General features: G+C 44.7%; 1 protein-coding gene across 2 annotated transcripts in view; it reads left to right on the plus strand.

The window, feature by feature from the left end:
- Nucleotides 1–208: 208 nt before the first annotated feature.
- The window catches only part of LOC311516646 (myosin-IIIa-like), a 61,972-nt gene continuing 38,401 nt past the window's right edge, over nt 209–23,779 (plus strand). Inside the window, exons 1-9 of one of the 2 annotated variants that reach the window (XM_084620945.1) lie at nt 209–1,691; nt 5,049–5,202; nt 6,404–6,492; nt 7,003–7,132; nt 8,784–8,863; nt 9,001–9,042; nt 9,535–9,612; nt 19,553–19,758; nt 22,970–23,081. In XM_084620945.1, coding sequence (XP_084477071.1) covers nt 5,118–5,202; nt 6,404–6,492; nt 7,003–7,132; nt 8,784–8,863; nt 9,001–9,042; nt 9,535–9,612; nt 19,553–19,758; nt 22,970–23,081 — 822 coding nt within the window. In that variant the 5' untranslated portion in view covers nt 209–1,691; nt 5,049–5,117. Of the gene's footprint in view, nt 1,692–4,812; nt 5,203–6,403; nt 6,493–7,002; nt 7,133–8,783; nt 8,864–9,000; nt 9,043–9,534; nt 9,613–19,552; nt 19,759–22,969; nt 23,082–23,779 lie in introns of those variants that run through there. The other variant, XM_084620944.1, reaches the window with a different exon arrangement.

The raw sequence follows: 23,779 nt of genomic DNA on the forward strand, positions 1-23,779 counted from the left end.
GAGTTCAGTTTCCAGTGTTGTTAAACTGTCTCCTTTAATGAGCATTAGAGTTTTAGAAAAACTAATAATTGGAGATGTTGCCCAGGAATGCTTGTCTGAGGATGCATCAGTGTCATGGAAATATTTACTCCTTTTTCTGACTGTCATAATTAACAGAAGCAGATTATCATAATTATTATTTATTTACATGTAGACTGTTTACAGTAAAAGTGTCCTTCATGATAACACTTAGTGCTTGAACTTAACATCTCAATCATGGGACAACTACAGCCCTGATCAAAGATTACAGAAATTTGGTGGAATGATGGTAATCAGTAATACCAAGATACAAAATATATAGGAATGATGAAATAGGTCATGCTTGTGGGGGAGTGGCATTATGTGTAAAACAAAGCATAGAGTCAAATGTAGTAAAAATTTTAAATGAATCAAACTGTACCATAGAATCCCTATGGATAGAAATTCCATGCTTGAACAACAACAGTATAGCAGTAAGAATGTACTACAGACCACCTGGTGAGAGCGATTGTTAAATTCTATGGGACAGTAGAGAGGCTGCAAAAACAAAAATCCCAATAATGGTAAGGAATTTCAACTATCCCCTCAGGATGGGGCACAGAGATAAAATTTCTAGACACCATTAATGAGTGTTTCTTGGGGCAGCTACTCCTGGAAGCCACAAGGGGAGAGGCAATTCTTGATTTAGTCCTAAGTGGCATAGAGGATCTGGTCCAAGAGGTGAATATAGCTGAACCACTCATTAATGATGACCATAATGTAATTAAATTTAGCCACCTTGTAGGGGGGGAAAATACCAAAGAAACCCACCACACTAGAATTTAACTTTAAAAGGGGGAACTACATAAAATGAGGAATAAGGCTGCTGGTGACCTTTAAAAACCTCTCTTCTGGGGGGAGAGAGAGAGAGAGAGGAAGGAGGGATGAGAAACAAGCTGCAGCAGGGTTAGGGGCAGCAGGGAGAAAAGGCTTCCCTAGGTGGAAGGCTGCTTTCTCCCCTTGAGAGGAAACAGTCAGGTTAACTTATGTTTGGGGAAGGACTGGCAACCAGAAACCAGCATAATGAGGCAACACCCAGGAGAGAGGAAAGGGAAATATATTTCTTTTGTGTTTTGAGTTTGGTTTTTTGATTAAGAGAAGTAGTCAGGCCTACTCTGAGGCCCACCTTGTAAATACTGAAAACATTAACCAGAGCAAATCATTAAAAACCTTCAGAGTTGGACTGATTTACTCCAGACCCCCACCCCCAAAGAGAGAAACACTGATGCTGACAAAGCAAAGGGAGTGCCTTGCCACACTAGCAAAAGACACAAAAACTAATAGCAAAAATTTTCCTTAGAACATCAGAAGCAGGAAGCATGCCAAACAGTTGGTGGGGCCACTGGACAATCAAGGTGCTACAAGAGCACACTTAAGGAAGATGGGGCTATTGCAGAAAACTAAATTAATTATCTGAATCAGTCTGCACTGCAAAGGATGTGAGGGCAATTCCCATACCTGAGCCATTCTTTTTAGGTGACAAATCTGGGGAACTGTCCCAGATTGAGGTTTCAGCGGAGGAGGTTTTGGAACAGACTGATATATTAAACAGTCATAAGTCACCAAGACCAGATGGTATTTACTCAACAGTTCTGAAGAAACTCAAATATGAAATTGCAGAACTACTAACTGTGGTATGTAACCTATTGTTTAAATCATAGTCTGTACCAGATGACTGGAGGATAGCTAATGTAATGCTGATTTTTTAAAAAGACCCTAGAGCTGATCCTGGCAATTGCAGGCCAGTATGCCTAACTTCACTGCCAGGCAAATTTGTTGAAACTATAGCAAAGAACAGAATTATCAGACATATTCATGAACACAATATGGTGGGGAAGAGTCAGCATGACTTGTCTAAATGGAAATCATGCTTCACCAATCTACTTGTATAATCTTGGAGTGTTTCAACAAACATGTGGACAAGGGTGATCCAGTGGATATAGTGTACTTTCACTTTCAGAAAGCTCTTGACAAGGTCCCTCACCAAAGGTACTTCAGCAAAGTAAGGAGTCATGGGATAAGAGGGAAGGTCCTCTCCTGGATCAGTAACTGGTTAAAAGGTAGGAAACAAAGGGTAGGAATAAACAGCTTTCACAGTTCAGAATGGTAAATAGCAAGGTCTCCCAAGGATTTATACTGAGGCCAGTGCTGTTCAACGTATTCATAAATGAGCTGGAAAAAGAGGTAAACAGCGAGGTGACAAAGTTGGCCTACAATACAAAATTACTCAAAACAGGTAAGTCCAAAGCTGGCTGGGAAGAGTTACAAAGGGATCTTACAAAACCAGGTGACTGGCCAACAAAATGGCAAATGAAATTCACATTTGATAAGGGCAAAGCAATGCATATTGGAAAACATAATTCCAACTATACATACAAAATGATGGAGTCTAAATTAGCTGTTGCCACGCAAGGAAGACGTCTTTTAGTCATTGCGGATAGTTCTCTCAAAACATCTGCTCAATATGCAGCGGCAGTCAAAAAAGCAAACAGAATGTTGGGAACTATTAGGACAGGGATAGATAATAAGACAGAAAATAGCATAATGCCACTATTTAAATCCTGATATGCTCGCACCTTGAATACAGCTTGCAGTTCTGGTCACAAAAGATACGTTAAATTTGGGAAAAGTACAGAGAAGGGCAACAAAAATTATTAGGGGTATGGAACAGCCTCCATATCAGGAGACATTCAAAGACTAGGATTGTTCAGCTTAGAAAAGAGATGACTGAGGGATATAATAGAGGTCTATAAAATCATAACTGGTGAGGAGAAAGTGAATAAGGAAGTGTTATTTACCCCTTCACATAACACAAGAACCAGGGGTCACCCAATGAAATTAATATGCAGCAGGTTTAAAACAAACATAAGAAAGTAATTCTTCAAACAACACACAGTCAACCCATGGAACTCATTGCCAGGGGATGTTATAAAGGTCAAAAGTATAACTGGGTCCAAAAAAGAATTAGATAAGTTCCTGGAGGATAGGTCCATCAATGGCAATTAGCCAAGATGGTCAGGGATGCAATCCCATTGTCTGGGTACCCCTAAACCTCTCACTGCCAGAAGCTGGGACTGGACATCAGGTCACTCAATAACCGCCTTGTTCTGTTCATGCTCTCTGAAGCTTCTGGCGTTGACCACTGACGGAAGATGGACTGGGTAGATGGACCATTGGTCTAACCCTGTATGGCTTTTCTTATATTTTTATTGGTGTGTATATTGCCCCACACCAGGATTATCCTTGGGAGACATTGTGACTCCTAAACATACCTCTGAGTCACAATTCCTCCTCTGCTGCCTCCTTGCTACTGAAGGTATAGTAATTCACTGCTAGCCTGTACCACTGGTATCTGGTTATGCTCCTCTCCTGTGCTGGCCCCATGACTCAGGCCAATGAGTGAGGGGATGAAGCCAAGACTCCATATATTCCCACTGCTCTCCACCCACCTGCCCCTGGGCAGAAGTAAAAAGGGCTTAATCTCATGTTCTGGGTCCTAAGATATGACTGTCCCACACAGAGCTGTATTAGGGATTCACATCTTATTTCCTTGTGCGGGCATGTGGTCTGAGTCACAATCAAGCCCAAAAGTCTAGGAAGCCAGAAGAAATTAAGTAAAACTGGCCAAAAGTATGGTTGTAGCAGGCATTCTGTATTCTCTTTCAGATGGATTTGCAGATATTTATCTGGGTTTTATTTGTCAGGTCAGCATTTCTGATTTTGTTGATTATACTTTTGGTTCCATCTGACTGAGAGGTGAGGTCATCAGAGGTCTCAGGACATGATTTTCTTGTAATGCAATACGTGGTGATGAAATGCTTTCCAAAATATGCTCTGTGTTGCCTTCTTCATTCCCCACCTCTTTCAGACTAAGGTGAATTATATACAGAGGGAGATCTTCATGGGTTTGGAAGTCCTTCCTGCTTAGTTATAGGGGACTTCAACTGTTGAATGTTATCCACCTCTCAGGAAGCAGTGTAGTCCCTAGGACACTGTATTTGCAATGAAAACAGGCAACACTGGATTGGTGACATCACTTATTAAGACAAAACTGTCATGGTAAAACTAAAAGTAACTGAAAAGGATTTTGTTCTTTCGATTAAAAAATGGTTTGTGAAGAGAATCAGGAGGCTTAAATAACTGTTTTGTGGATTTAGGGAACTGACTGCAAGAGAATTAAAGAAAAATCTGGCTACTTTTCCCTGGGTTAAAAAAAAAGCCCTTAAAAACAAAAGAAAGGCCACTACGAATGCTGAGGGCATGATATGTTTGCGGAGTTTGCTTAGTAGGTTTTCTTATCACCTTGAGAAGCCTGAAGTCTCTGTATTCCTGAGCATAGAAAGTAGATTTTTTTTTAACCATATTGAATACACTGGCCTAGATTTTCAAAAGTGGTTACGGGGGCCCAATTTGAGACACCTTATAGGACTTTGATTTTCAGAAAGTGCTGAGCTCCAGCCTTCCCAAAATCAGGTCCCTTTAAGGTGTCTCAAGTTGGGGCCCCAAAAACAGACACTCAAAATGACTAGTCGTTTTTGCAAATCTCAGCCATTGTACTGGCAATAGGTCTGAATAATGAAGCAATGGAGGAATATAAATGAAGCCGCCAAATGACTTCAGAACAATTTGATTACAATACAGCCTAGTGAAGTGAACGGTGGAAGGACACTAAACTCTCTATCTTTCTCTCAAACACGGTAGCTTGAGCCCTTTGACTTTGTTTATGTTTATTTGTTCTTGTGTGTACATGGAAAGCATATGATTTTACAAAACACACAAAACATAAAGGCACGTAAGATTAAAGCTTATAGCATTGCCGTGTGTTACAACATTCAAAGTGACATTCTTTCTTACAAAACACGGATGCATTCGCCCCTTGGGTATTGTTTATTCTAAGTGATTATGATTCTGCTCAGCTGTCAGTTTGTGAATCATATTCTGAAACTTCTCTGTGTTTGTGGGTGAAACGTGCATATTATCACTTGTTACAGAATGAATACCTATATGAAGGTGTTGATGCAAGAGTTATAGAATACGAGGACAACAGGCCTCTCTTAGATATGTTCCTCCAGAAACCAATGGGCTTATTGTCTCTCCTTGATGAGGAAAGTCGATTCCCGCGAGCAACTGATCGGACACTTGTAGGTAGGTATGTTATACTTCAGAGAGTCTTAGGAGGTGTAAATTTTAAAGTTCTGTTTAAAGTGTATTTTTATGCTCGTTAGCTATGTTTTCAGTGTGAACATCTTTCAGCTTCCCACCTAAATTTCAGGGAGAGGGGAACTGGATCCAGCTTTGAAATTAATATTTCTTCTTATGAAAAGCAGCGAGATGGGCCTGAGCCACAAGAGATGGGTCCAGATTTCGAACACTCCACCAATCAGGAATGTTCGGATCCAAGGTTTTGGAGATAAGGACCAGTTTGGGTCCAGATCAAGGATCAGAATGCAAATACCCCTTTCTTATGATTAAAGAGGTGTTTGGATCTGGGGCTTTGGTCTGACCCATCTCTTGTCAAGAAGTTCTAACTCTATAAGGTAATGGCTATGAATCTGGCACAAAGGCACAGAAACTGTCTAATGTTAAAACAAAGCAAATACGTGTCAGGGCTTGTCTACATACAAACTGGAACCAAAATCCCTAAACTGGTTGTAATTTACACCTTTACTGTTTCAGTGCAAGTCCGTGTGTGGACACTCTTATTTTGGAAAAAGAATGTCTACACACAAACTTGCATGGAAATAACTCAAGATGTGAGTTACAACTGATTTAGTGAGTTTGGTTCTGGTTTCAGAGTAGGCAAACCCTTACTTCAGTCATAATCCACATATATAAACAGCAGAATCAGGGTTATGGGTGATCTCAGATCATCACAAAACAAAACAGCCGAAAATACTGCCATGTGTTTTTTATAGCCAAACAACAGCTGTAATATGAGCTCTTTGTCTAACCTGGTACTTATATAATCCCCATCACTGAGTGCCTCCAAAACCATCAATTAATTTATCCTCGCAACACCCCTGTCAAGTAGAAAGGATTATTATCCTCATTTTACAAATGGGGAAGTAAAACAAAGAGGGATTAAGTGATTTGTCCGAGGTCACACAGGAAGTCTGTAGCAAAGCCAATAATTGAAGCAACAACTGCTGAGTCCTTGTCCAGTGCCTTAACCATACGACCATCCTGATGGTCCTTCTCCTTCTCTTTAAAAAATGTGAGTCTGTTTCTGCATTTGCCTGAAAAGCCAGTTTAGTTTCCTTACTTGAGTCCTGATCCAAACTGCTGTGAACTCATTGCTATTTTTGTACAATTACTCCAATAAGACAAACTGTGTATCTGCTTACAGAAAAATTCGAAGATAACTTGAAGTCAAAATACTTTTGGAGACCCAAAAGAGTAGACCTAACCTTTGGGATTTACCATTATGCAGGAAAGGTAAGAGAACGTAAACATATTTGTTGTTGATTTATCAATGTTGGGGGAGATTCTCAGAGACAACTTGGAGTTCGATGCATAGTTCTCATTGGTTTTTTTTCAATGAGAACCGGGCACTTAACTGACCCTTGTGCCTTTGGAAATCTCCCCTGTTGTGGAGACATAGATCTCTCAGAAGAGATTTAAGTGTACTGCGAATACCTGTGCACTGTGAAGAACAAATGTCTGATGACATCTGCAGGGATTAGTTACCATCTTCACATTTTTCTGTCATGATTATCATCTTAATGTCTCTACCTATTAAAAATTAAAGCTAGCAGTGGCCAAAAGAGAAGGCTGAATTACTGCCCCTTATGACTGAAAAACTATTATCTCTGTTGACATATTACAGGCCACATTTTAGAGTACTTACAATCTGCCTACCATTCTGAAAGTCCCAAAGCTACAGTAGTAAGCAGCATCTGATACACAAAGAAAAGCTGCGTAACTATAAATGCACTTTTTAAACAGGTTCTTTATAATGCAAGTGGATTCTTAGCCAAAAACAGAAATACCTTGCCAGCTGACATAGTGCTGCTGTTGCGATCATCAGAAAACAATCTGACTCGACAGCTGGTCACCCATCCTCTTACCAAAACAGGTAATGTACCAGTAATTGTGGCAGATCTTTCTAATCCAGATACCTAACCCCGCAGTACTGACCACTCCTGGTTTTTGTCTGGCTCTCATATGATATTACACAGCTTTGGTGGCTTTCATCCAATGCTAGAAACTAAACAGAATGCATAAGTTTCTCCAAAATTAGAGTTTAGAAACCCAATATCATCTTGTGTCATCTCTTTTTACTGTGCCATGGAACTAATGATCTGAGTATATTCTGTCATTTTTAAATAGGATATATTTTTACATTTTGTTGCATATGCTTCATTGCACCTGTGCCAGAAAATATGTATTTTTCTTCTCCTGCAGTTACCTGTACAATCATATGGGAGCTGTATTTATAGTAGAACAGGAGAGCTAGACTGAATAGTAGAGAAGGTCTAACAGATAATGCTCTAAATTTTATCATATCATCTTACAGTAACCTGAAGTCTTTTCTTAGGCAAAACTCCTATTGATTACAGAAGGAATTTTGCCTGTTTAAGAACAGCAAGTCAGTTCTATTTGAAGTCAATAGAAGCAGGACAATTCAGAGTTCATTATGACACATCCTTCTTATGCAATTTTATCCTGGCATTAGAACCCACTGAAGTGCAAAAGTGCAACTCCTCTGGAGTCAACTCCTGTTGCTTCTCTGTATCTGGGAGCAGAACTGGGCCCATTGACCTTAAGACTACACACTGTTCAGAGACTGACAGTCGTAAGCACAACTTTGAAGGATTGGGATCTGGCAGACTTATCTCTGAATGTTTTTGTCCTTGGCTTTTGTCAGGATATAAAAGTTATTAAAATATGGATCGTGGGTCCATTTTTTAAAGTGAGAGAAATTTAAAAAAAAAATAGGAGAATAAAAAGATCTTTTGACATTCTGTTAGGTCAAGGGGTCTTCAGTACTTCATATGGTCACATAATCCATGAACCATTGACACACTAGCCAGTAGTGAATTATGATTGTATCTGCCTACCCAGGTTTTGTAGTACCTGAGCACAATTTGTACAATGCAGAGACTCCAGTAAGAGCATTTTGGAAACTAAAGCAATGTCAGGTTGCTAGAATGGTTGGATTTTAGCAATTGCACTTTTGTGTTGATAGAAGTTCATAAGGTGTTTCCATATTCCTTTAGAAGATCCGTGTCTGCTTAAACTGTTGTAATACAGCCAGTCCTGGAAGTCATAATGGGAATTTTGCTTGATCCAGAGGGACTGGTTTCCATTTACACTAAGTCCCCTTTGCACCATTCTGGCAGTGGAAAAGTGCCTTAAAAGGGATGTAAATTACATTTGCACCTACTCTAAGGCAACTTTATCTGCTAGGGCAGTCTGAAGGGGGCTTATGAGCATCAGGGCTGTAGTGGGTGGCTTCCTGGTTTGGGGCAGATATGTTTTGTTTTGTGTTTGCTTTGGCAGGTCATGTAAGTGCAGAGTAAGAAATATAGAGCCCCTGTTTAATCTCCTCAGAGTGGTTGTGGCTTTCTCAAAGTTCATTCCCAAAGGCTAGGAGGGAAATAAAGAGACATGTAGGAGCCAAGGGTTTATATAGATGTAACACCAAGTACTTGGATAATGTGTTTTTTTAGTGTCATTGAAATATAAGAGTTTTTAGAAGGTTGTCTTCTCTTATCTTTCCTTAGGTAACTTGGCACATACCAAAAGCAAAAGTGTAATAAACTACCAGATGTGGACCCCGCAAAAATCAATCAGCCGTACTAAGGTAAGAAACCTAATTTCATGGCAGTGTTTTGAATCCTCATTTAAAGTAGACAAAGGCAATGTTGTTATTGCTACTGAAAGTAAGCAAGTAACCCCTTCCTTGGTTTTTTTCCCTCTCCTATTTTCTTTTCTGTTTAGCTGGATATCTTTGTGTTGTGCAATTCGTATTCCTTCCGTGAGGTAAAAACCTATAATTTCCCTTCTTTCTGACTATAGTTTTATAACTACTTCAGAAAAAAATATTTCCTTAACTTTCCTATCACAGTTAAAAGGAGAAATTAAAAATATTTTATCTAATTTGTGTGGCGTATGGTCATGTTCTGTAGAGAATAACCAAAATAACAGTAATGCTGAAATTATGTTCAAGACATCAGCAGTCCTTGATATAAAAAAAAAATGGTCTCCTCTTATCACATTATTTGTGACAGTTACCTGGATGTTCAGTTATCAAACTGTGTCCTCGAGGTGTGTGTGTGTGTGTGACAAGTAGTGTAATGTACTTGTGCAACAATTCTGATTTTGCTAGTGATTATTCAATAGCCTTTGTAGTTTAGAATACATATTTCTTTTTATAAGTGGTGTTCTTTTAAAGGGCACTTTGTTGGAATGTTGCAAAATAAACTCAGGCTCTGTCAAGATAAGAAGTGTCATTTTCTTTCTTGATCTGTATAGAATGAAAATGAAGATACTGCACCCCATCCAAGAGAGACGACCAGTATGAAAACACAGACGGTCGCTTCTTATTTTAGAGTAAGACACCAGCTCTTTTCTTATGTTATGCTGGAGTAGAATTAATATTTATTGTTCTTCTTCGAGTGCTTGCTCATGTAAATTCCAAGTAGGTGTGTGTCCTACTGAGCATGATCGTCTGAAGGTTTTTTCTTAGCGGTACCCGTCGGGTTGGCGGGGTCCCCTGGAGTTGCACCTTCATGGCCGTGTATATAGGTCCCTGCTGACCCGCCACATCTTCAGTTCCTTCTTACCACCAGTGATGGTTGTTGGAGCAGCTCCTCCCCTGCGTTAGCAAACAACTCCCTAGTGGACTCTCCTTTTCTCCCTGTAAACAGTTTGAAAGTTTTAGTTAGTGATAAAGTTATAGTTAGTGATAAGTGTAGTAGTTAGTTAAGTTTTAGTTGAGGGTTACCCCCCCACACGCTACTTTGTTCCCATCCCTGGGACCGGGGCATGCCTCGGTCTCAGGGCTTCAAGCTGTGCGGGTCCTTCCTGAAGCCCATGCTGAAGGGAGACCCACACGATTCCTGTCTAAAGTGTCTCGGAGAGGGATACCAGTCCAACAGGTGTAAAACCTGCGGGGGTTTTAAGCCCAGAACTAAGAAGGAGCAGGACTTTCTCTTAAAGCTCCTTCTCATGGAGTCAGCTCTTCAACCCCAACTGCCCCATGTGGCGTCCAACCGAGCGCTTCGGTGCACAACTTGCCGGCCTCGGTATGGGAAGCCTCAGCACCGAGGAAGGTCTCATCCAAAGGGCCATGGCACCGCCATTTCTCGGCACCGAGGACTGTCGCTAGTGTGAAGCACCACTTGAAGTCGCTGGTGCCGCACAAGAAAAAGGGGGAGCGGAGCAGGCAGGCACCAATGCTGTGCATCCCATGTCGGGACACCCGGCCTCGGGTCTGCCTAGACCAGAGCCATTGACTCTGGCCTCTCAGGGAGATCCGTTGAGTCCAGTCACAGTGGACTCCCCAGGGCGGGAAGATCTGGAGGAGGACTTGGATGCTCCCCCCACACCGGACACATTTGAGGCGGGCAGGGAGTTGACCGCTATGATGGCACGGTTTCCCATTCCACCGGCAGGTGTGCAGGCACCGGCTCAGGCTCCGGCACCGGAACCAGCAACATCGTTGGCGCCGACGCCGGTCCAGCATACGGGCAAGCCCACTATGATACGACGCCGATCGCCTTCACCACAGCACTGATCCCCGGCACCGTCTCGATCTGCATCACCATGGTCAGATTCGGACTTCTCCTCAGAGTCGGAGGCCGACTCTTATCCTTCCTGGCAGAGCCGGCACTGCTCCCGGCACTGGTTCCAGCACCGCCCTAGGCAAAACGAAGGGTGGCCAGGGCCTGTAATGTCCCGGCCTCCACACTGGCAGGGACAGACGCAGTGGCCCTTCTGGACACCATGGGCCTACCAGCAAGTCCAGGGCCCGGAGTCCAGGTCCCTGTCGGTGACATCGGAGGCGCAAATCCCACCATCAGCCACCTCTGTAGCACAGGAGCCTCCTGGGGGTAGGGATGCACAAGCCCAGGCTGATGAGGACATCAGCACCAGTACAAGCACCGGCACCAAAGCAGCTGCCGCCATTTCCTGCACCTCTCAAGCAGCACAAGGGGAACCCCGTGATCCAGAGGGGCAAGAAGACCCCGTGCCTCTGAGGGCATCATCCTTATCCTCCCTGGATGAGGCGGTAGCAGGCACCTCCACCACTCTGGCCTTTATGGACACCAGGGCCCATCAAGACCTGTTCAGGAGGGTGGCCCAGAACCTGAACTTGCAGGCAGAGGAGGTCCCTGAGGATACAGATCCCATGGTGGATATTCTGGCCCCTGATGGACCCTGGAGGGTGGCTCGGCCCCTCATCAAAGCCATACAGAATAGCACCAAGGTGCTGTGGCACACGCCTGCCTCTATCCTGCCAACAGCCAAGGGCATAGAGTGCAAACACTCCGTGCCTTCCAAGGGGTACAAGCACCTCTTCACTCCTCCTCCCCAGCCCGGGACCCTGCTGGTGGAGGCGGCAAACCACAAAGAGTGCCGGGGCAGCCAGGGCCTACCCCCAAGTCCAAGGATGCTAAATAGCTGGACCTCTTCGGTCGGAAAGACTACTCCACTGGGGGCTCCAGCTTCACATAGTGAATCAGCAAGCGGTCCTGAGCCACTATGCTTATAATTCCTGGGGCTCTCCAGCCAAATTCCAGGAATTGCTCCCAGCAGGCTCCCGCTTGGAGTTTGGGGCGGTGCTGGAGGAGGAAAAGGTGGTCGCCAGGACCTCTCTTCAGGCCACCCTGGACTCAGCTGACTCAGCTACCTGCACTCTGGGCACGATCATAGCTATGAAAAGCAGCTCTTGGCTACCGGTCTCAGGCTGCCGCATGAGGTCCAGAACACAATTCAGGACCTGCTCTTTGACTGCTCTGGCCTCTTTGTGGAGCAGACAAACTCAAGGCTGCATAATCTTAAGGACTCGCGAGCGACGCTCAAGTCTTTGGGGCTGTATGCACCAGCCCCACAAAGAAAGATATTTAAACCCCAGGCTGCCCAACAATTCTATCCTGCCCCTCCTAGACAGGACTACAGTAGGAAGAGGGACAGAAGTAATAGGAGGTGCTCATCTCAGGCCTCCCATCTCCTTCGGCCCAGGGCAGGGCTCGGCTAAGCAGCCCTCGGGCTCAAAGCCAAACTTTTAAGATGCGCCCAAGGACAGAGCACCAGTTCAATACCTGGATCCTTCCCCTCCCTTTGTGAACTGTCTATTCCATTTCTACCGTGCCTGGGCTTAAATAACCTCAGACCATTGGGTCCTGAGCATGGAAGAATTGGGATATTCTCTCCAATTCTGCTCCTTTCCACCCTCCCGCCCACTCTCATCATCCCTCTTCAGGAACCCTTCTCACAAGCAACTTCTAGTGCAGGAGGTGCAAACGCTCCTACAGCTGGTGTGGGGAGGTAGAGGAGGTTCCTCTGGAGTTCAGGGCAGGGGATTCTACTCCCATTACTTCTTAAACCCCAAGGCCAAAGGTAGGCTCAGGCCCATTTTAGACCTGCAAAACCTCAACAAATTCATGAAGAAATTGAAGTTCCACATGGTCTCCCTGGCCACCATCATTCCCTCTCTGGATCCGGGGGACTGGTACGCTGCCCTCGACTTGAAGGATGGGTACTTCCACATCTCCATAATCCCTTTCCAGAGATGGTTTCTGCAATTTGTGGTCAGCGGCACATATTATCAGTTCACAGTCCTCCCCTTCGGCTTATCGGCGGCACCTTCGGTGTTCACCAAGTGCATGGCGGTCGTGGTAGCCTTCATTTGAAAGTATCAGGTGCAAGTTTTCCTGTACCTAGACGATTGGCTCATCAAGGGCCGCTGCCGAGCCCAGCTGGAGGAACACATGAACCTGGTACGTACGATGTTCCTCAATCTCATCCTCAACATGGTGAAGTCAACTCTGGCTCCCACTTAAAGAACAGAATTCATCAGGGCCCTCCTGGACTTCACCCAGGCCAGGGCGTTCCTTCCTGAGTCTCGTTTTCTAGCCATGAGCGCCATCATACAAGGTCTCCACCGGTTTCCACCACAGCGGCCAGAAACTGCCTAAAATTACTCAGGCGTATAGCAGCATGCACTTATGTGGTGCAGCATGCAAGGCTGTGCCTCCGTCCCCTCCAGGCGTGGCTGGCCCAAGCACATAGACCAAACCAGGACCATCTGGACAGTCTGGTCATGCTTTCTCCCCAGGCTCTCGAGTCCCTCCAGTGGTGGCTCAATCCACAGACAGTCTGTGTGGGAGTACGGTTTTCCAAACCTCAGCTGTTGCTGTCACTAGTTACAGATGCATCAGCACTGGGGTGGGGAGCGAACCTGGGCAACCTCAGAACTCAAGGCCTATGGTCCCAAGTGGAAGTATCACTACACATCAACGTCAGGGAGCTACAGGCAGCGTGTCTAGCTTGCCAGACGTTTCAGGCCCAACTTCAGAGCAATTGTATTTTGGTGTTGCCATCAACACCACAGTGATGTTTTATATAAACAAACAGGATGGTGCTTGCTCCTCTCCCCTGTGCCAGGAAGCCCTCAGGTTGTGGGACTTTTGCATTGCCCACTTGATACAGTTGGAGGCGTTGTATCTGCCAGGGGCACAAAATTAACTGGCTGATCGCCTCAGCAGATCTTTCCACGGCCACGAATCTTCCTGAGGTGGGGATCTCCCCAGGTAGACCTGGGGCAACAGGAAGTTGCCTCACGACACGAGGCAACAGGAAGTGCCAGCAGTTCTGCTCCTTCCTGAATCATAGCACCGGCTCCATCACAGACATGTTTCTCCTCTCGTGGACGGGACGCCTGCTGTATGCATTCCCGCTGTTCCCTCTCATCCACAAGGTCCTCCTCAAGGCCTGGCAGGACAAGGCTTCACTGATCCTCATAGCTCCGGCATGGCCCCGCCAACACTGGTTCTCCACAATGTTGAACCTCTTGATGGACACGCCCATGACCTTGCTCATGATTCCAGACCTCATCATGCAGGACCATGGCTGTCTTCAGCACCCCCAGCCTGCAGCCTCTCCACCTCACTGCATGGAAAATCCAGGGCTAAATTTGTTAGAGCTCCAGTGCTCCAATTCGTTTAGGGAGGCTCTCCTTGGCAGTAGAAAGCCCTCCAGTCATGCCACTTATCTAGCCAAGTGGAAAATGTTTTCTATTTGGTCCACACAGAAGGGCACCCCTCTGCTGCAGTCCTCAATCCCCTTCATACTGGACTACTTACTCTGCTTAAAGCAGCAAGGACTGGCAGTCTTTTCAATCAAGGTGCACCTGGCAGCTATTTCTGCTTTTCACCTGGGCGCAGAGGGGTGGCCGGTATTTGCTAACCCCATAGTTGGACATTTCCTTAAAGGTCTAGACTGTACCCCCAGGTGTAGCAACTGGTCCCTCCATGGGACCTTAACCTGGTCCTCTCAAGGCTCATGGGGCCCCCTTTCGAATCTCTAGCATCTTGTTCTCTGGTTTACCTCTCTTGGAAAGTGGCGTTTTTCGTGGCTATAACATTTGCCAGAAGAGCTTCGGAGCTCAAAGCTTTAACGTCTGAGCCCCCTTATACGTTGTTTTATAAGGACAAGGTACAACTGCAGCTGCACCTGGCTTTTCTCCCTAAGGTTGTTTCACAATTTCACCCAAATCAGGACATCTTTTTACCAGTGTTCTTCTCAAAGCCACATGCTAATGACAGGGAATGCAGGCTCCATTCCCTAGATGTTAGACAGGTGCTGGCTTTTTACATTGAGTGGACAAAGCCGTTTAGGAAGTCGACACAACCCTTCATTGCCATTGCAGAGAGACTGAAAGGACTGCCAGTCTCATTCCAACGAATCTCTTCTTGGATCCCAGCCTGTATCATGATGTGCTACAACCTGGCAAAGATTCCAGCCCCGACACTGACTGTGCACTCCACGAGAGCACAAGCTTCATCTGCAGTGTACCTGGCACAGGTCCCCATTCAGGACATCTGCAGGGGGGCAACGTGGTCATCTATTCATACCTTTCCGTTGCACTATGCCATCACACAGCAGGCTAGAGACAATGCTACGTTTGGTAGAGCAGTGCTTCAGTTTGCAACTCGATGAACTCCGACCCCTCCTCCGGGGGACTGCTTGGGAGTCACCTACTTGGAACTGACATGAGCAATCACTCGAAGAAGAAAAAACGGTTACCTACCTTTTGTAACTATTGTTCTTCGAGATGTGTTGCTCATGTCCATTCCAAGACCCCCCCCCCCCCGCCTCCCCTCTTGCTGGTCAGAGAAGCCAGCAAGAAGGAACTGAAGAGGCAGCGGGTCGGGACCCATATGCACAGTCATGAAGGAGCCACTCCAGGGGGCCCCACAGCTGACCTGGCTGGTACCACTAGGGAAAAACCTTCTGACGATCATGCACGTAGAGCGCATACACCTGCTTGGAATTGACATGAGCAATGCATCTCGAAGAATAACAGTTACAAAAGGTAGGTAACCGGTTTTTTTCAGCTTTTAAAATGCAGCCCCTTTTCTCTCCAGGTGCACACATGTGATTTCAGCTACAACAAATCACAAAGACAATAAAGGTGCAGCTGGCGTTCGTGAAGTTCATAGATACCACAGTGATGAGTGCAGTATACATGATTAGAGTAATGTGATGGTTCATGTTTCATTTGATGGAGTAGAATTAGTCACAGGCCCAGACTTCATGCTTCCGGGTGCAAGATGATGTAAATTACACATCCCTGTGCCACCCCGGACTGCTTTGCCTCAAGGATGACAGACACAAGGGAGGACAGGGACTCGTGGTATTGAACCCCTTTCAAGGTCTGAGCAGAAGATGGGAGATTTCATTTCCACTTGGTGCTCCACAGGAACTCCAGTGATGAGGCTGCTGCACTGAATTAACCTCCCTGGCTTCTCCTCTGACAGTGCCATTCCCTTGTCCTATACATGGCCATGCTCTCCAGCCCCTCCACAGAACATTGCTATGATGAGTCTTCCCTTCCTTTGCAGATTATAATGACACGGAGTCACAAAATCAGAGTAATTTTTGCAAACAAATGAAATCCTGTGAATAATCACTATTTGGTATTAATCCCTGAGTGCAACGCTCAGGCATTATTCCACCAGAGTAACAAAAGAGCAAGAATAGTCCAGGGGCGAGGGTGAGCCCTGTTCAGTTCCCTGCTCTGCCACAGACTTCCTGTCGGACCTCACTTAATCTCTGTGCCTAAATTCCCCATGTGTAAAATGGGGATCATGGCACTTCCCTATTTCACAGGGGGGTTGGGAGCATAATGCATTAAAAAATGTGAGATGTTCAGCTACTACAGTAATGGAGGCTGTATAAATACCTAATATGGACTAATAAGCTGGGCTCTTAAATGCTATATTCCAAATGCTTCTGCCAAAGTCCACAGGTACATTTATATTTCCTTTATGGTAATTTCTCCACCATGACCCTTGGAGCTGGCTAATTTGGGGCCTGATCCTGCTTTCCCAACTCCCACTGATTCACGTCTTCCAGCAACAACATAAAGGTGCCTCAGATTATGCTACTGCTTCTTATGGAAATATTTTATTTACTTTCAGGGAAAAGAATAGCAAAGAATAACAGATACTTTGTTTAGGAGACAGAATAAAGCACCTTCCCTTACTAACAGGGAGATAAGCTAGATAATGTACTAGTGCCATATTAGGATGATATTTTTAGGTGATATTTTTTAACAGTCTGGACAGAGAGTTATAGAGAACCTAGTTTTTCCACTCTTATTTCTATGATTCTGTGAACTGACAGCAAATCTAGCAAGACAAGATGGGTGAGATAATATCTTTCATTGCACCAACTACTGCTGGTGAGAGACACAAGCTTTCAAGTTACATAGAGCTCTGTCTCAGGTCGGGGGAAAGTACTGAGGTCTGGGTCTACGCCTAAAGACCTATATCGGTATGACTACTCTCTCGGGATGTGAAAAACCTACACACCTGAACCACATAAGTTACACCGACATAAGCGCTCATGTGGACAGTGCTATGTTAGTGGGAGGGCTTCTCCTGTCGACATAGCTACTGCCTCTTGGATAGGTGGATTAACTACACCAACGAGAGCTCAGCTCCCCTCAGTTTAGAGCATCTTCATTAAAATGCCACAGCAAGGCAGCTGCACTGATGCAGCATTTTAAGTGTAGATGTGCCCTCAGAGTGTCCCAGCTAAATACAAGGTCAAAGAGATAGTTTAGTAAGTAGTTAGCACATATTCTAAGGGACCATTCAAGGTGAAAGTGGCCCATTAACACCCCTGTAGTCATAGGACAGAAAAAGGGGGCTAGTGGGTTACAGATGGTTGTAATAAGCCATAATGCCAATGTCTTTATTAAGACCGTGGTGGTTAGTTTCTAGCAAAGTTATGAATTTAAGCTCCAAGGCTTGTCTTCTGGAAGTGTTGGGCAGGTTTCCTTTGAGGATGATGACTGAGAGATCAGATACAGAGTGATTGCTCTGTGAAGTGTTCGCCCACCGCTGATATGGTGTTTTTTGTCTTTTATCATTTTCCTGTGTGAGAGCAGTGACTGTTTGGTTTCACCCACATAGTTGTTATTGGAGCTTTTCGTGCACTGGATGAGGTACACCACATCATGTGATAGGCATGTGTAAGACCACAGATCTTGAAAGGTGTATTGTGGGGGGGTGTTGATCATTGTAGCAGTGGAGATCTGTCTGCAAGTTTTGCATCTGGTGTTCTGGCAGCATCTGGTGCCGCTTTGAGTTGGGTGTCCTGGTCTGTGAGGAGCTTCCTTCTGGTGATGAGCTTTTAGCGATTGGGGGTTATTTGAAGACCAGAAGCGGGAGTTCAGGAAAGATTTATTTCAGGATGGGGTCCCCACTGAGTATGGGTTATTGTTTGATGATACACTGCATACAACAAATCTAGCAACAGATACAAGGATTGGGATTAACTAAATCTTGACAGCAGTGGTGCAGTCGAAACTGCTATCCAAAGCGTGATTGCCGTTGCAGGCAGAAGAGGATTCAGACTGAATCCTACTACCTTACTTGCTTGCAGAAATCTACAGGTGACTGAGAAATGCATCTGCAAATCTGGGTAGCAAGTTCTTTTATTCATTAGTTTGTATTAGCTGATTGAGCTTCATCACCAAGCTATTGATAGTTAATTTAGCACTATGCCACACAGTGCAGCATCTGTCCGGAATGGAAATACTGATTTTAATGCAGAATATATGCTGCTTGAAGTCCTACTCTGGTGTTGTGTGCCTAGCCTGCTATCGCATAGCTATCTTACTACTCCTGGCTACTACTTTCCTTTGAGTCATTTTGAATTAGGAATTAGCCTCATCATTTGTGTGTTAATAGGATACTGCAAAATGGAGCAATTCCCATCAGGACCATGAGGTCCAGATTCAGCCCTGCTGGCATGGAAAGCTACAAACCTCCCTGTGCCAGATTGGACTGCAAGCTGGGTGGTAGCAGTGCAAAGCATCAATGTGAATTGTGAACTGGTGTTTCCGCTGCTGCTCTCCCCACAGGTTCCTCCTGGGGAGGGCAGCTATAGTTACTTACACCCAGTGGCTCCATAACAGAACCAAAGGAACGTGCTGAAAGAGATGGGCTTGGCCAGACATGGTTGGGGCTGTTTAGTTATCTTCATTCCTTCCCCGCACTTCAACCTCCCATCCTTAGTCTGACCTCTAATGCCTGGTGTCCCCCATCAGCTCCTGTCTCAGAGGTGAATGAGGATTTTATATAAATACTAAATACAGGAGCACAGAAAAAATGTTTTTTTATTTCCTAATAACGAGATTCAGTTCCCAATAGATGGCCCAATCCTGCAGCATTTGCTTACCCTGAAACAACCATTCATTTCATATTTTAAAGGCATTTCTTATTTAACACCTTTCTGTTTTGACAACAGTGGTCAGAGTCAATGTCCCTAGGTGAACTGGGCTTGCCGGTTCTCAGCTGTGCTCCTCGATCTGGAACATGACATGGCTGATGCAATTCAGCAGCACCAACAGCAACGCAATGGGCCATCAAAGAAACTTGCAAAAAATATACACCTTGTTTTGGAGTATTTTTAACTGTGATCAAAAACACTGCTGCTTCCAAAAACAAAACTGCTTTTGCTTAATTAGCTGTTAGCACTGTAGATTACTACAATTTATGGGAACATACTGGTTGGGAATTTGTTATTCATGCTTGCCTGAAGGTAATGTTTGGCTCAAGTATAGTCAATGTCAGAGAGGCTAGAATTTCAGCTGGATCTGTCTACAGTTAAGCCACTAGCAGAATTTAAATGGATTTGGAGTTATACCTACAGTACCACTCATGTGAAATGAAATTTCAAATGCACAGATGTGTTTGTACAATAGGCGGCTTTTATGTATCACAACAGAAAATGTTTCCCCATTTTCTTGAAGTATTCTCTGATGGATTTATTATCCAAGATGGTGGTGGGCCAGCCTCATTTTGTGCGTTGCATCAAGCCAAACAATGACCGGCAGGCGCACAAGTATGACAAAGAGAAAGTGCTGGTACAGCTGCGCTATACGGGAATTCTGGAGACGGCAAAAATTCGGAGACAGGGTTATTCCCATCGCATACTGTTTGCTAACTTCATCAAACGGTAAGTACATGTACGTATGAGCGTATTTCTATGATTGTTGTCTGATGTTTGCTGAATGTCATCAGCATGCTTGGCACTGTATAAAACACAGATAAAGACCAAGTCTTTGTCAAAGATCACAAGCTAGACTGGACAGACAGAATATTTCAGACATGAGGGTAACACATCGTTTTGATTTGTAGGGAAAGATCACACATCTCTGACCTATTGTTTCAGGCTCTTTGCAGACTCAGGCAGACACCACCCTGCTCAGTCTGAAAGTTTTCTTCAGAACTATAAGGGCTAGAAACTTAATATTTTAAATTAAATCTTAGAATTTGGAGCAAAAGATGACATCCTCCAAAAACACATTACTGTATCTCTAGCCACTGAGAGCCAGCTTAGTTCAGCCTCTAGCTTTGCAGAGAGGCATATCATGATCTGGGTATTGCACATTAAAGATTAAGGTAGACGTGCATAAATGCATGGTTTTGTTTTTTAAAGTGTAGTTGATAAGCATTATTCATTTGTTAAGAGACTAGTCTCACCCTTGTTATGACTGGGAGAATTTTAAATAAAAAAGGCTCCACTCGTAAGAGATTAAGCAATTATTTTGCATTTCTCTTTTACAAATGTGGAAGCCAGACATTTTGCTGGATAAGACCTTAAATTTACAGGGGGAATATTGAAGAAATTATGCAGATAACACCCACTCTGACAGAAGCTTTTAAAACTAATAGGTACGAGAAGTAGACGACTGATGACAGAGACACAGAAGAAGAACAAGCTAATGGTTTGATAAGTTTGTTTCAGGGGAGCACACTGGGGGGGCCATGACAGTGTCAGAAAAGCACAGCTTAATGAAGGCTGTTGAAAGTAGTTTCAAGAAGTGAACAAGATGTGTCTGGGGCTTTGCATTTTAAGATTTTACTGCTAGTATAAAGGGGGGAAGCAGACAGCATAGTTGGCCAGATCCTCCCCGGGTGTAAATCACTCTCGCTCCACCGATTTCAGCAAGGCTGCATCAATTTACACCCATGGAGGATCTGTCCCAAAGCATAAGGAGTTTTGTTAAACAGCTGGCAGTTTTTTATTGAGACTTATGAGGTAAAGAGAAGGCAGTGCTAGTTACACAGATTTCTTTAGGGACATGGAATTTATTCACGGATTTTAGAGAGAGCCTGCAATTCTGCACACTACTTTCTACCTCCTCAGGAAAAGCCTGGTCAAATAGTCTTTGCAATGTGCCAAACTGAGACTCTGTCAAAGCAAAGGAGGAGCAAATGATAAGGTGACACACTCTCATAAGAATGCTCTGTCTTCAGCTGAATACATGCAGGAATGATCATCGTAGAGCATTTCTGCTGATCTCAAATGCTGATTAAAACAGGAGGAGAGAGAGGCATTCTCTAAAGTATGCAGGACCCAAACTGTAAAGGGCTTCATAGATCAGACCAACACCTTAAATTGCATTCAGCAAAGAACCGTAAGCCAGTACAGTCTCTGCAACACACATGCAATATGCTCCCAGCAAGGAGTTAGTAGGCAGCCACCTTCTGCACCAGATGAAGTTTTGTGGCCCCAAATATTGTAATTGAGGCTAGGGGTGGCAGAGGCATGGGTATGAGATATTAAATTCAGTAGTTGAAAGAATACATTTAAACAGAAAACAACTGTAAAAAAATGACTGACATGTTCTTTGTTACTGATATAAGGGTGTGATGGCACCCCTGGTATGCAGCCTGAGACTGAGAGACTGCTGTGCCCCCTTAATTGTCTCCAGCCTGGGTTGTGTCTCACAATGCCTTGCTGGTGACCAGCAGCAAACCCCACCAGGTGCTGTTATCACTCAGCACAACCACATGTGGAGCCCTACACCCAGCTAGATTGCATGAATGCTCCCAGAGCCATTCAAGAATCACAAAGAGAGATGAACCAGCTGAATCCCGCCAGCTCTCAGCACTGTACCTCAGGAAGATACCGTCTTGCACTGCTCAAGAGGAGCCGTGCAGATTTATTAATTGGTTCACCACTTGATCAATGGAAAGTGGATATACACTAGCCTTTGAAAACCTGAGCAGATTTATCACACACTTCAGGCAAACTCACTGGTAAAGATAAACAGTAAAATAAATGTATTGACTACAAAAGATAGATTTTAAATGATAGTAAGTGATAGGCAAAAAGTCTGAGTTAGTTACCAAAAGAAAAGAAAATATAAGCACGCAGTCTAAACTGTCAACCCTGTTAGACAGGGTACCATCTAGATTAAGCAGTTTTTCTCACACAGACACACACACCAGTATATTGCAGTTCATAGTACACAGATTTCACCCTTGAAACCTGGGCCAGTCTCCTGTGTTGGAGTCTTAAGTCTTCTCAGTGTCCTTGTTGCTTGCAGCATAGGTGGGGTCAGGAGAAAGGCCAAGCATGTGGCCGCTGTGTTCTGTTTTATACCCTTAGTCCATGTGCTTGTAGAACACAACTCCAGGCATGTCTGGTGGGCATTGCTGAATCTCTAGGCAAGGTCGATTAATTCCCTTGGTGTGGCCTCATGCAGGTGAGTCACTGCATTGTAGCTCCCTTGCTGGACAATGGCTGGTGATGTCTGTTCAACAGCACCCCCCCGGTTGTTGGTTGCCCCCCTTGTCATGGTCTCTGTAGAGCTAGTATCTGGGCGCCTCCCAAACCCACAGCATATTTTAGTGAAAACCATACAACACAATTCTTACAATTTCATTTGCATTAATGATATGTGTATATGGATAGAAAAATGACTTTCAGCAGATCATAACCTTTCCCCTGATACCTCCCACGGCCTGCTTTATATGCAAGATCACAATTATATATAAATGAGGAATATGGGGGTTACAGGGTGCTCCCCCAGTGTACAGAATGTCACAAAAGGGATATCCACAACATGCAAAGAAGTAGTAAAGGCAATGAATTGGCAAAGACTCTCACTGGACAGCATGTTTTCTGAAAGTCCTGTAGTGGTGATAATAGAACTAAAAAACCCTCCAGGAAGTACAGGATGTCTCTCATGCACCTTAAACTGTGTTTCTATTTGCCGTATACAAACACACAGTGATTTTTGGCATGTTCTTCTTTTTAGTACATTATGTATTGCTTCATACAAAAACATTTTAAACTAGGTTTCATTTAGCTGAATTGCTGCATTTTTCGTTCATTCCATGTTACTGTAATAAAGAATCATATTTTTGTCTTTTAGGTATTACCTCATCTGTTACAAAACAAATGATGATCCTCCGGTCAGCCCTGAAACCTGTGCTGCTATCTTAGAAAAAGCCCGCCTTGACAACTGGGTTCTTGGAAAAACCAAAGTAATATTTTCCCATACTTTGCATACGTTTCACTATGTGTTTGTAAAGATATTAAGCATTGTCTGCTCTCAGTTACTCCACTGGAGTTACTTTGGGTTCACATTGATAAAAAAAATATTTAATTGAACACCCCCTCACTGACAATGAGGCTGAAATCCTGGTCCCTCAGTCGGCGGAGAGGAGTTGGCAGCAGATGATCTCAGATGTGGGGGAAGATTTTGGTTATGGACAGAGGACACCCTAGCTGTAAGCAAACTAGGCCAGTGGTGCAGGAACATTTTTAGTAGTGGAGGTGCTCAAAGCCAGCCCCCTTAACTCCATCTGCCCTCCCCCCACAGAGGCTGGCAGCAGAGCTGTGACTCCGGGAGGGGGAACCCGGACAGGGGCAAGGGGGCCGAGGCCACAGCTGGGAGCAGGCGTGGGGACAGGAGCAGAGACCCAGGCAGGGGCCAGCAGCCAGGACCCCACGTGCAGGGCAAGGAACAGAGCCCCAGTCGTGGGGCCCCGGGCACGGGGCCAGTGCCTGGGGAGCAAGGCCGGCCACTGAGGCCCCAGAAGCAGAGCCCCAGGTGTAGGGCTGGGAGTGGGGCAGGCCCTAGGAGCGGAGGCCTGGGAACAGGAGTGGGGGTGGTATCCAGTACCCAAGCCCTAGGTGAGATGAGGGGTTGGGAAACAGAGTGCGGGCAGAGGGCCAGGAG

The sequence above is a fragment of the Lepidochelys olivacea genome (assembly GCF_965140295.1).
Source record: "Lepidochelys olivacea isolate rLepOli2 genome assembly, chromosome: 2".
Taxonomy (NCBI): domain Eukaryota; kingdom Metazoa; phylum Chordata; order Testudines; family Cheloniidae; genus Lepidochelys; species Lepidochelys olivacea.